The sequence below is a fragment of the Anser anser genome (assembly GCF_964211835.1).
Source record: "Anser anser genome assembly, chromosome: 7".
NCBI lineage: Eukaryota > Metazoa > Chordata > Aves > Anseriformes > Anatidae > Anser > Anser anser.
This window is the reverse complement of record NC_139727.1, coordinates 27,239,207-27,252,589: the sequence shown is the minus strand read 5'-3', so window position 1 is coordinate 27,252,589 and position 13,383 is coordinate 27,239,207. Positions and strand designations below refer to the sequence as shown.

At 42.9% G+C, this 13,383-nt stretch overlaps 1 protein-coding gene across 2 annotated transcripts in view; it reads right to left on the bottom strand.

Moving 5' to 3' along the window:
- ARMH3 (armadillo like helical domain containing 3) overlaps positions 1-13,383 on the bottom strand; it is a 120,754-nt gene that overhangs the window by 62,476 nt on the left and 44,895 nt on the right. For both annotated transcript variants that reach the window (XM_083844077.1, XM_083844078.1), the window contains exons 21-23: positions 6,517-6,599; positions 5,878-6,004; positions 3,100-3,175 (exon numbers count right to left, since the gene is read on the bottom strand). In XM_083844077.1, coding sequence (XP_083700203.1) covers positions 3,100-3,175; positions 5,878-6,004; positions 6,517-6,599 — 286 coding nt within the window. The remainder of the gene's footprint in view (positions 1-3,099; positions 3,176-5,877; positions 6,005-6,516; positions 6,600-13,383) is intronic.

The window sequence follows — 13,383 nt, the reverse complement described above, 5'->3', positions numbered from 1 at the left end:
AGAAGGTAGGAATATTTCCCCCTCTCCCAATACTCAATGAAAAGAACATTCATGATTATTCTTTACACTGGAGTAAGGAATAGAATAAAAAATCAGATAAAGTTATAGCAACAACAAAAACCAATTAGACTGCCTCCTGGAGAACACGGTCCAGCTACACAGTTAATACAATAATAGGATACACAGCCAAAGTGGGATCTCTCTCCAGCTGAGAATAAACAAGACTGTATCAAAGATTCTCTTGGTATTCCTCAGCCTGCCTGTAACAAGCAATTAATCAGATGACCTCGCCAATCCGCCACCGTGGGGGGTACAAATGGGACTGCTTTATGTCTCCCCAGCCGTTACTCCTGTACGTAGATCCACTGCACCCTTGAGAAGCTGTAAACAAACACTTCTCTCCTTGCAGAAATACACATAAAATTGTACATTAGGATTTAAGAAACTTAGTAAAGCCCACTATCATGCATTCACACACACATTATATAAATTTTACATTTTTAATCTTTCCTACCGAAGGCCTTAGAATAAGGAAATGACATTTTTTATTATTATTTTTAAATAGCAGTTGTAATGAGATGGAGATATAACCAAAGCGTGACTTGGCACTGCACTGATGCAGCCAAAAGCAGGTAATCATTGCTCATAAAAACCTTCCAGAACAACGGAACAAGCTGAGAATAAATTCCAACATGAGGTGGATTTCTCTAAACCCGTTTTCTTCATGGCAAAGGCATCAAGTAAGAAACCATATGCTAATGCCACCCTAGGGGGAAACCAAAGGGGCATAAACACCAGGCAATTCAGACAAGGAGGAGCTAAGGCAAGTAGAAACCAGCATGTTCTTATCAATGCATAACATAATTACATCTTATAATAATATTGGCACGTGCTAACGTACTGTTTCTCTAATAAAGCCATCATCCTGACAGCTCTAGAAGGTTTATTCTTCTCAAGCATCCATTCTCCCTGTTTCTCCTTGGCGATTTGGGCTTGCAACAGCTCCATGACTGCATGCAACAGAGAGCCACAAGTGTGTTTGCACAAGGCTCCGGCGTGCATTCCTGGTCCAACATCAGAAGAAAATACGTGGCCCTGGTTTTAAGTCTTCCTGTGGATGCTGCTGCTTCAGACCTCTTGTCTTTTTCTGCTGCACAATCCAAGATTTTCAAACGCCTAAATTCAGTCTTTAGGTCAGAAAAATACTACATCATCACCGGCCCCCAACTTCATACAGAAAAAAAGCGCATCTAGTCCTATCACCACTTGTGACAGCATGATGCTTCGATCGCCTTCACGCAAGTACAGCACCTTTGAATTTCTCCAGCTTCCAACAGCCAGCTGCTCTGAAATATACTCAAAGATCCCTCCCAGTGCAAGGTTTGTTTTATTTTTAGCATGAGAAGAAGAAAATCAAGCAAATTAAATACACCACTCTCCCCCACACTTCAGGGGAGAGGAAAGTGGATAAATCAGACTAACTTTAAAGACTAATCCCTCTCTAGGCCTTGAATTATCTCTAATTTAGGCCTCACCTAATTTCACCAAGAAAAACATACATTCATGAAAACTTGAAAGGCTAGTGAAAGACTGGATGAAATTTCAACATAAATAAGCACTAGGCAGAACAATGGAAAATCGACTAAAAATCTCGTACAGAAACATGTTGGAGGCTCCACAGGCTCCAGACAGCACCGCCCCCTGATACAGGCTTTCCAGAGAGAGGTAACAGTGCCACTTTTTTGGTTGTATCTCTTCTCAGTTGCATGCTGATCCTTATGACACCAGTTGTTAAGCCAACAGTAAATGAATAGACACAAAATCTTGGCTGCACAACCCAGAGGCGAGCGTAGACCCTTTATGACCGCTTGTATTTTTTGTTGTTGTTGCTGGTGGCTTTATTTATTTATTTTTTAAATCTTTTCCCAGATTAGACTTTTCTCTCTGGTTATACAGAGAATTCCCACAGCAGACACGGTGTCACGTTAAATGACATTACTTTGCCAACAGCTATCTGTTCTGCTGCTTCATTCAGAGTGCATTATCTGCCCACAAGCATTCATTTATGTCTGTTTACAAAAAACAAAAATAACGGTAGGAGAAAAACAAATCTTCTGGAACTATATGTGAGGTTAAGCTTACAGACTTACTAAGGTAGTTTATAGACACATAAGATGCATACCGACTTGAAAGATGCCCTCAGATGGTCTGCCCTACACAATCTCTCTTGTACTAAGAAAAATGACAAGTACTAGCAATACTGAGCTACTTGCTGTTACACAGAAAGACACCATACCTCTCAGAAAGAGCACCTGGGAAACGAGCATGGTAGCGATCGGCAGATGCTTTTTCAGTATACTCATCTCTTATGGTTTGCTTACAAGCCAGAGATAAACAGCAAATTCTCTCTCTCATTCTTCTATTTTCCAGTCACCCAGATCAAAGAGCCACTTGTCCCAGCACCCCATCCTCCAGCTTGGTCAGTACTAGTGGCTTCACAAGACACGAAGGGAAATTACTGCTGCCTTGGAGGAATAGAGCACAAAACAACCCCAGATATTCCCTAGCCTTACAAGTAGAGGATAGCTTCTGCCCTTTAGCAGAAAGAAGAAGTTTAAAAGAATATTGAAACGTCTAAATAATCAATTTCAAACATGCACTGAAATCCTGTAATTTTAAAAGAGGCTTGAAATCTGCTTATTATAGCTGCCTTGTAGTCCTCTTCATAGCTTCATAGAATTGCAATAGAATCACGCAACAGAAATCCATTAGGCTACAATCGTCCTGCCAGCACAGCATTGTTCCCTACTGTATAACTTCTCCCAAGGATGCTGCGAGGATTAATTCATTACAGCTTGTGGTATGCTTTGAAAGCACTCAGTCTACAGAAGAGCTGAGAGAATTATTAGGAAAAGGACAATCAAACCCTGGTGACCCTCTCTTTATCCCAGAGGGTCCTTGTTCAGAGCAGCAATTCAGCCCAACAAAGCAAACAAATTCAAAACCAAATTCAATACAACAAACGGGAACGTGTCATAATAAGAATGCAGTCACACAAGACAAGAATCTCTAAAATGGTCATTAACTTTTACTCCTTACCTAATATTGACTAACGCATGGGTCACCTTGCTTGCAGGCTCTTTCCATTGACCGGCATTGGTAGAAATCCTCAGAACTGAAAGGAAAAGAGAGTTAACAGTGCTGGCACAGAACTGACAGTCTTCTCATCCAAAACGTCACAAGTCTGCTTAGGTGGGATGGCAGCCTGCAAACCACATCAAAATAAAGTCTCAAGGATGACCATCTGTGATGCAAAGCAGAAGTTCTCTTCAAAGCCTGCATAAGAAAATGCAGGAACATGGAAGAGGTATGCAGGACACCTGGGAGGCAGGAAACACAGGGGACAGAAGAGCCTAAATTCTCCTGACTGATTTCATTATCACATACTAAAGTCACTCTCCCAGAAACGGGACAGCATCCCAGGTCTATGATACCTTCTAGTCTACACACTGCCATTCTCCTCCAGCTCCTATTTATGAAAGATTCCACCTGAACAGCACTACACCCTGTGATATAAATCTAACCCAGCAGTGATGGATCCCTTACCTCCCTGTTTATCTGGAATCGTAGAGAGGGATTACACGCCACCCTGGGGAAAAACACTCCCTGAAGGAATGAGTGTGTTGCTCCGTTGCACAGATGGTCTCTGACAGACTTGGGAGCAGATCTGAAAACATTCAGCAATAGGAAGAACTTCTAGGGAATTTTTTTTTTTCTCCTGCCAGAGCACCCAAAATATTTATCTAGGTCAGAATCTGTAGCATTTCTATGGTGGCAGTTACCTGAACATCTCTTACTAAGTACTAAAACAATAAAACAGTAGCAAGTGTTTGGATTATTTTTCTGTTTTGCCTGAATAAAAGCAAATTTTCTATGAATTTGTATATACAGGGTTTTCTAGGGTTGCATTCTACAAGAAAGGTTTGCCTTTGACTTAGAAGTGAAGGAATAGCACTTCATCCAAATTTATGATCATCTGGAAACATGGATGCTACAAGTGAATCCATAAGCACAGTGGCTGCACACTCTGGCCTATTGTTGCCCAAGAAAAGCTTTTAAAGATCTGGATAAAGTTCAGACTCAGGAAATTTTAAAAAAATCAAGACACCTAGATTACACTTCCACTGTATGAAGTTTCAATGACATTAACAAGAAAATTAAAGGCTAAAGTATTTCTCTCATCTGTGCTAACAGATGTCCCAAGGTTAGGGGATAGAAGGGTGACTGTAACCCCTGTGAGATGGATTGACATAGCCAAAGGAGGCTGTCAGTTTAGCCTGGCTAAGTTACGGCTTTCAACTCAAGACAGTGCTGCCTTACCCCTTCCTTGTGCTACCATTACATGTCATCTGCAGGGAAAAAAAATGTCGGCTCCGAATAATGTTATTTTGTCAAACTGTAGGTACTGTACTCGAATATCTGAGGTAACGTATTCAGAGAGTTTCCACACAGGCCTCCACAACATTAATTCAAAAGAGTTTGTTCTATGTAGCAGGATGGAAAACATTCGTGTGATATATGAAGTGTTCAAAAAAGGTCAGATGTGCCTATCGCAGCCCAAATGAGTAAGTATTTGAGCGTATTATTTATCCAATCCACTTTCCTTCAGCTTCCACAAGAAGCAGGTTTGAAAAAATTACTGGCCAGTAAAATCACCTCATCTTACTAACTGCAATTCTCGGGAGTAGGAAATGGGTTAGCAAAAAATCTTTTGAGCTCAGAGAGCAAAATTGACCAACTGATCCCTTATATAATGGATGAAAACTGTAGGAAGTTTATACAAAACGGCAATTCATTTTTGCTTGCAATTACAGGGAGTATTAGGCTCCTTTTATTTTGGTGAGGATGACTCCCTCCCATGTCGGCAGAGTGCTGTGGCCAACTGTCTTTGTCCCACAGCCCTTAACTCCCCTTAAATGCTTATATTAATTCCTGTTGTTCGATGGGCGACCAAACTGAGAAGGGAGCAGGGAGTGCACTGAATAAAGGTCCTTCTAGAACACAGCAAGCAAAGAACACAGCTTTATTCTTTTCTTCACAGCTTCAAGCATGTAGGCACTGCACCAACCTTTGCTGCAGCTACCCCTGGCTACAGGCTCCTGTGTATACACACAGCCTGATTTTGCCTCCATGCATTCTTTGCTCTCCTTTGTTCCTCTTCTCCCTGCTGGGTTTCACTTGGTAGCGCTCCAGCACGTCTCTCTCCCTCTGAAGGATGGCAGCTTCTCCCTATTTTGCCAGTAGGCACATTCTGCAGTCCAGTGATTTGCTTGTCATTGCAAGCAGGTTTGTGAGGGCTGTTTTCTTGGTTTGTTTTGGCAATGACTGCTCTAGATGTGATTTGTCTAGCACAGCAAGCTTCCTGTTATAAAAGTTTCTCAAATTCTTCTCCAAATTCTTGTTTGCACTGAGTGCTTCTCTGTGCTGGCTAGTTCTGCAGCATGTACTGACCTTGACTTGAAACTCTTAAATGTGATGAATGCAAACTACAAATTGATGGACTAAACAAAAATGCATGAAATGCATAATACCACATAAATTTGTTAGCACAATTGGCCACTTTGAATTACAGTAACTGGCTGTTAGAGAGGCTATGGGTTTGCTCCTATTTTTTTCTGACTGAAAATATGTATTGCTTTAACAAGTTTCTCTCTCTCAATTCTTAATTTACCAAATATATCAACACAAAACATGTCCAGTCAAGGAGACAGGTATTGGCAGCAGGTGGAAAAAGAACACCTGACAAACACCCACCACCAGCACCCTCACTTCTGCTCAAGGTTAGAATTCATTCCTGACCAGTCAGAAGGTACTCACCCATAGAATAAAGGTTATCAAAATTCTGGTGCATCCGAATGATTTCGTAATACAGCTCATCATAGCTGCTGGGCGTAGGGAGAAAGGTGTCTCCGTAAGTGATAAACATGTTGAACAGGTTCACAACCTATACAAAGACGTGGAAACAAGTTACAACATGAATATTTACACAAAAGCTACACTGCAACAGAATACAAGCTATGTTCAAAACCTTCAGAGAAACAGCTCTTGGTTCCATTACCCAGTATTACATAAGCTCATTGCTCTATTGTCTTCCTTACAGTACAGAAGAGACAGGCAAGAAGCTTAAATATTATCATACCTAGGACCTGAAAAACAGCTCTCTAGTATTTCATATACAAAGAGTCATACAGCGAGAAAAAACATTACCAAATCTGGAAAATTAAGCTAAGTCTTCCTTCACATAAGCTTGTTTATTTCAACGAGGAGACCTTACAGTGACACAAAGCTCCACCTTTTTCAAATATCTGGCAAAACCAACCATAGTGACATTCCTCAGCTTAGTTGTCTTGTCCTGATACCTCCTTACCTGGGCAGAAATTTTGAAATCTTTTCTAAAATTCATTCAAATTTAATTAACTTGTTTAAAAGAAAAGGATTTGCTTTGTCTGTACTCACCATAAGAGCAAGGGTGAAGATGTTGTGTTTGGCCAGCAGCACTGTCTCATTAGACATGAGAAACTTCAACAAGTTGATCAAAGCTAGGAGAAAATGCGTATTTTTTTGAATAAAACTAAAAGCAAAGCCATTCTCAACAAGTCACTTAAATATATATACATTTTCATTATCCAATATCAACTAACTTAAATGACAGCTGCTTACTTCTCAGAAATACATCAATTTCCACATTTATTCTCCTTCACTGACTTCCCAATCAAGTTCACTCAGGCTCAAGGTTAAGGCACTTGTTAGCTTAGATGGTTATGGGTTTTTTTGTTTGTTTTTGTTTTTTTCTACCTGCCAGACCTTCAAATGAGCCTTGGGGCCGGAGAATCCAACTGTCTCCTTTCTGCTTCATACATCACCAACATGATGTATGCAGTCAGCCCCAAACTGTCACTCCTGTTGATACGTGCAGTTTAAAAAAAATAAAAAGATGAAAAAACAAAACTCAGCATAGCTTTTCTGTAGCTCTATGTCAATGCTGCTGCAATGGTACAAGGAAGGATGTACTACTTTATTGTGTCAGTTATCTAGGGCTGTGCAGTAAAGACTACAGATCTGGTTCACACTTGTCTTGAAAAAGAAAACAAAGGCTTCTGCTGTAACCACCCAATATCAGTTAGCGATAGTGGGAATTAACAAAAAGGTTGGCTAAAAGAGCTTTAATCACACAGACTTTACAATAAGCTATTGCATTCTATACACTTGAATGAAATGGAAATTTCTTTACCTTGTTGCTTCAAGTTCTAGATTTTTATTTATTTATTTTAAAAAGAAAGCTGTTTTCTTCTGCAGGATACCTGCTCAGGTCTAAAGCTGACACCTGCCTAGAATAGATTCTTAATGTACTCTCTGCTCTGAAGTCAACAAGTTTCAAGACTTAAAAAACCTGAAATAGATGGCCTACAAAGTCAAACTGGAACACAAAAAAGACTTTTTTAAAGGTTCTTGATTACCTGCTAATTGCTAACTGCATCTACTGATTTCTTACAGGTGAAACTAGAATTTATTAACCTGTTCCTTTTCTCCCCAGTTTGTGGCAGCACTTCCACAAAACGTACTGCTGCTCATGGTTTGGTGCAGTCAGGAAAGAACATTTGAAACAAACCAAAACAAAAGAAACACACACAATAGTTCAGCAGCCCCAGGAGCAGCCTGGGGACAGATATCTCTGGTGTACTAATCCAGAGCCAAACCAACCAGGAATACTTGGACTCAAAATTCACCACGACTTGTGAGGCTCTAGAAAGGCTTGACTGTTAGAAACCACATTCCGCAAGTTCCAGATGCTAGAAGAGAAAGCTGGTCAGTGAGAAGCTTTAGCAGTTATCACCCAGTACCAAATAAAAGATTTGAGATATGCCATTTGAGCAGGCAAAATAAATTGTCCATGGATTTATAAAGCTTAAATACGACCTCAGATTTCTATGCAATATGAACTGAAGTAATTACTACCACCTTCAAACACTATCATTATCTACTCAATTATTACATACTAGTCAGTAAGCCTGCAAGAAAACCAACTTTAGTTTGGAAGAACCCCATTGCAAATAGAAAATGGATCATTCAACAGGGCCCAAAGGTACAGGCTATGAAACAGGAGTAGAAAAAGTACAGGGAACAAGAATGAGGTAAGGGCAAAACTCAAATCCCCCCCGCGCCCTTCCTTCAGGACTACAGGGTACTCCAAAAAGATAAAACCAGAAAACCACAGTAAAGAAACAGATGAGAAGAGACTCAAATTCTGGAACTAAACAAACTTTCAGAGATTATGAATACAGACCTGCAACCACTGCTTTCCAATACTAGAAGTTCACAAGGAGGATCAAAAGTTTATATATGGCCCCAAAAAGATAAGTCTACAATCGTAGTGAGGATATTTACTCATCACAGACAGAAGTTACTTCGATTTATTCCGATCTATCAGCTGATGGCTTGATGTTCAACTGCAAATCAGATTGAACAAAGTTCTCTGCAAACTCCAGACAGGCAAGTGACTTTTCTTTCAGGTCTATTCCAGGAATTAAATAGCAGCAGCAGCCTCCCTCCCTTCCATGACAGGAGATAACTTTGTGAAGCAGAAATACTGATACCTTTTCAGTCCTGCCACACAACTCCCAGTACCATCAGCATCTCATCATCAGACACTCAAACACCTGGGACCAAAATCAGAGTGAAATCAGAGCCTGGATTCCAGCTCTGGAAACACTCCTGTCAGGTATTTTTCTGCAAAACAGCCATTTCAAAACAAAGAAGTAGCAGGTACAGATTGGCTCTCCACTGGAGCAGAAATCCAGCTAAAAACAGGTTTCCAAGGTAACCAAGCCTCCAACAGCAAAAAGTACAGTCTCCCGCAGCCAGTGCTTTGGACTGAAGACAGCTGCCCTGCATCTCTGTCACAGCAGCTCGTTAGCCATTTCTCTATTTAATACTTATAAGCATGATGTTACCTCTTTCCGAGCCACAAGACTCCGTATAACCACTTCTCCTGCCCCTGTGCTGCTGTTCAACTACTTGCAGTTGGGCTTTCTGAAGGCAGAGCAGCAGAGCTCTGTTTTTTCCACAATAAATGGCACGAAGCCTCGTATTTTTGTACCATCGCCTCTCGCACTTCCAGCAGAACCCTGTTGAAAAGCCTTTGGCAGCAGGTGGTCGCACAGCGTGAAGAAAAGGCACTGAACATCCAGACACCGTGAACACGAAAGCTGCTAGTGGTGAGAAGACATTATTTTTAAAAGACAGAGCCTAACTATCACTGCCTAGAGCACAAGTATTCACTGACTGACAGGGGCAAGCACCCTACAACTGTCCTTTGCAGTATTTCTCAGATACCTCTCTGAAGCACTTGCACCGCTCTTTTTTTTTATTTAAGCGTTGTCATCAATATAAAGAACTGCTGCTCTGCCCCAACATCCGCTGTAATAAGTTCGCTCGTGTTTAATTTTCCTGTTTCAGCATGAAAGACAAGTTATTACTGCTTCTTGAAATCCATCTTTGTACTTGAATTGCACGGCATCAACTCATAACTTACCTGTGTTGTTACTTCCTAAGAACTAGGACAGAGAGGGACGCTTCACATCAAATAGGTACTCAGTGCCGGGCTCCGAGCTGGTCTTCCAGGTTTACAGTAACTGTGTGCACTGCACAGACAAAGACCCAACAGTTTGGGAACCCCACGAGCTGTATGTAGTGCTCTTACCTGCACCAGTGCTCAGAGAACAACCAACCTCCTTCTCTGCCAGCACATTCTGCACCAGCCTCTGTTCAAGTTGCTCAAAGAAAGGAACGGCAACACTGTGGAATACGAGCCTAAATCCATGACTACCTTTGTAGCCTCTGCTTGTGAGGCAGACCTGCATTGAAAATGAGGGCAGCTATGCCCTGAAGTTTTTCAGGATTAACAGCTCTGAGACCCAGCTTCAGATGCCGAGTGCCCTTCAGTGACAATTACACACACCAAATAAATCCTGAGAGCAAAGGTCCAGCTGGCTGAACATCCATCCATCCCTGAGCTTCGACGGGGCACTGTTACTGCTGTTCCTGAGCAACCTGAAGCCAAAGCAGATGTGTCACTTCTTCCCTACTGCAATAAACTGTTTTCCTCTCGTATCCAATCTGCAGGCTGCCCTCTTACACTAGCCATGAAATTGTCCATGTTTGCTCCCAGTGGAGCAGCAGTTCAATTTCTCAGCTGTGCAGACAGACAGAACTATAGTCCTTGCTTCGCCTCAGCCACGTTATCCAGATTTCTGTTCCAGGATTTAACAGTGATGGATGGTTTGAGCAAGAGATCTGTTTCAATATGAACTGGAAAACAGCACGTGTTTTTTTGCACTACATTTTAGAGCATTTTTTTTCTAAAGATACCTGTCTTTGGCATCCCTTACCAGGATACAATACACCCACTACAGTAAGCCTCAAAATCCGTAATTTCACATTGCAATAAGTGTCGCCAGAACTTCTTTAGCAACAAAAACAGGAGGCTGTAACTGAAGTAAACTAGCAGTAATCAGTATTTGTATGTGAGCTCCTCATTTTGTGCCCTTAGCTGAGTAACCTGACTATGCTGACTATGTCAGCAAGCAGAGAACAGAACCTCGAACACCTACATTTACAGCCTCAAAACCAAGCAGATAAGCACATTGAGTGGACACTTAAATTGGGCATGAAGCCATATGACTGGCTGTATGTGACAGTGGTGCAACTCATCCAGACCAGGTTTTAGGCAATTTTCACTCCCAAGGATTATTATAGCCAAAGGAGGAAAAAATGAGATCATCAGCTTTTACAGATACCTTCCCAGCTTTTTAAACTGAACTGGCTGCAGTGAAGGAGGATCTTAGCTCCTCCACCATGCAGCTGCTTGTGAGTACTGACATTTTTTCCTTATCCGCTCTTGTGGCCAGTCTGTGTGCTGAGGAGCAAGAGTACTCCTGCTCAGCCATTTGCTGCCCTTCTGCAAGCTAATCCTCTGTAAGGAGGCTGTGGGCAGCCAGCTTCTCTTCCTCTCTTCTACCACGAAAAAGGCAATTCCAGGTCTGGACAGCTGCCCTCCCTCTTTCCCTCCTCCTCCCCTATATTCCTCCTCCCATTGCAGACTTACCTCCTTTCCCTCTAAGCCTTGTTTCAAACAGAAGTAAATTCAGCCTTGGCACATCTGGGATTCAGACGGTTTTTGTTCTATTCAGTGTCTGTGTTCAGCGTTTGGCTCACGTGTAACGCAACAGGAGCATGGGGGTAGGTTAAGTAGAAAAAAGGGAAAGGAAGAGAAGTAGCACCGTCCCTTGGGCAAGTCAGAATGTAGCACAGACTCTGCCACAAGCATCAGAAGGCTCTGATGTGCTATTGCACAACAGAGCAGAAGAGAACAGCCCTGAGACACACATCAATGAGATCTTGGATGAGTTGAGCACAGTATGGAAGCCTCTGTCGCCGCATCTGCTGTGCTCGCAGGTCAAAAAATTTTCTAATGGTGCATATAATGGCCCTCAACAAAGGAACAAAGGAGGGGAAAAAAAGATGTGAGGGCTCCCCAGAAGCTACAGTGTAAGATCAATTAACAGGGATCCTGTACTCCACTAATATCCTCTAGTTTTCTACCCTCAGGCTCTCAGAAGGCACTGGGAAGAACAGTGATTTTCCAATTCCCTCTGGAAGTTACCATTGTATCATCAATATGTTCAGTGTCCTGCTCTCAACATTTCAACTCGCATCCCCCTTCAGATGATCTCCACCCACACGGCACTACAGGGCAGCTGATAACGACAACAAGCCAATACCTCCCTGCTACACAGAAATCCTGAGCCGCCAAGTGCTTCAGCAGCACAGTAACCCTCCAGGACTTCCTACAGGCAGCGTATTCACTTGAACATATTCTCAAGGCAAGGTCCGTCCCACTCACAGTAGCACATGGCATAGCAGACCTGGCAAGAATTAGTGCGCCAGGCTGGAACTAAGGAGAAACTGAATTCAATTTCTCTGGAAGCAGCACTTTAGTTTTTGTGCTTCAACTGCTCCAGCTTTAGATAGGAAACAGCACTGTTCTGTCTGTTGCAGCGCCCAAAGTGGAAATAGAGCTGGCTTCAATGTTCAGCAAAAAAGGAATTACCTGAGCCGGGTTGTTGAAGGCAGCAATATGACCTTGTAACCACCAGCCATACCTCTGCTTCTCTTTCTTGTACTGGAAGAGAGGGATCAGGCTCTGGGAAGCAGAGATCCCCCAGAAGCTGGTCACTGTTTCTGAACACAGATCTGTCCCCTGGCATCTGAGCAGCTCTAGATCAGCGAGCTAGCAAGAACACCACCGGCTGTACCAGGTCAGAGCAAAGGCCCACCTAAACACGGTATTCTGCCTATAACAGCAGCCAACACCAATTACCTGTTGAAGAATAACATGCCAACCAATGCTTTCTCAAACACTCTTCCAGACTCTGAAATTCAGCATGACTCCCTTCACGTGTTAGGGAAACTACAGCACAGGGTGTGGAAATAACAGACTCGTGCGATGTGACAATACCATAACCACAGCCCAGACCAGTCTCCTATTCCAGACTGGAGATCATAGGAGCCAAGCTGGGATAACCACATATCCCCACTGGTTTCACTGTACTGTCGCAAGGAGGATGAGAGACCCTGGAATAGAGTAATCACCTGTAATAAATGCCTGATGAGAAATTCAGAGGTAGGGAAGCAAAAGGCTCAAATGCATTATACAGCGATGACCTGAGCGTTAGGAAGGAGCAGATCTGGCCGTGTTCAGCATGGGCAACCACTCAGTTGAACGGTGATCAAAACAAACCCAGCAGGAGACGAATGTCTACAGATAGGTTTTGACAGAAAAGAACCAGGGGTAGTTTCCAGATAGAGCAGGAGGAACACGAAACGTGTCCAAGAAATAGCTCCATTGCTATTACAAACTAATGCACCACAACCCCCCGAGGCATGAGCTATCCCGGCATCCCTGGACACACTAACCAATTACTCAGGGACACGGCGCTTGCTGCTTCCCGTCAATCAGCCAAAGCGCTGGAAACCAGAGCTGCTGCACCGTCACCGCAGTCGCCTCTCAGGAGGGCAGGGGAAGCAATGCGAGCTTCGCCAGCATCGCTATTTAACATGCTTCAGCTCCTCTCCTTTGCTCTGATAAGGAGGAAGCAACCTGCTCGCAGGGGGAACGGTCACCTGGCTGGAGGGCTGCTGCCACCGCTGCCTCCCTGCTTGCCGCATTCCTGCTCCCGGCCACCAAAGCTCTGCAGCAGACAGCAGCTTATTATTGGCAGGCCCCCCACTGCCAGCATCTTGGAGATCTACAGCTGTTCCCTC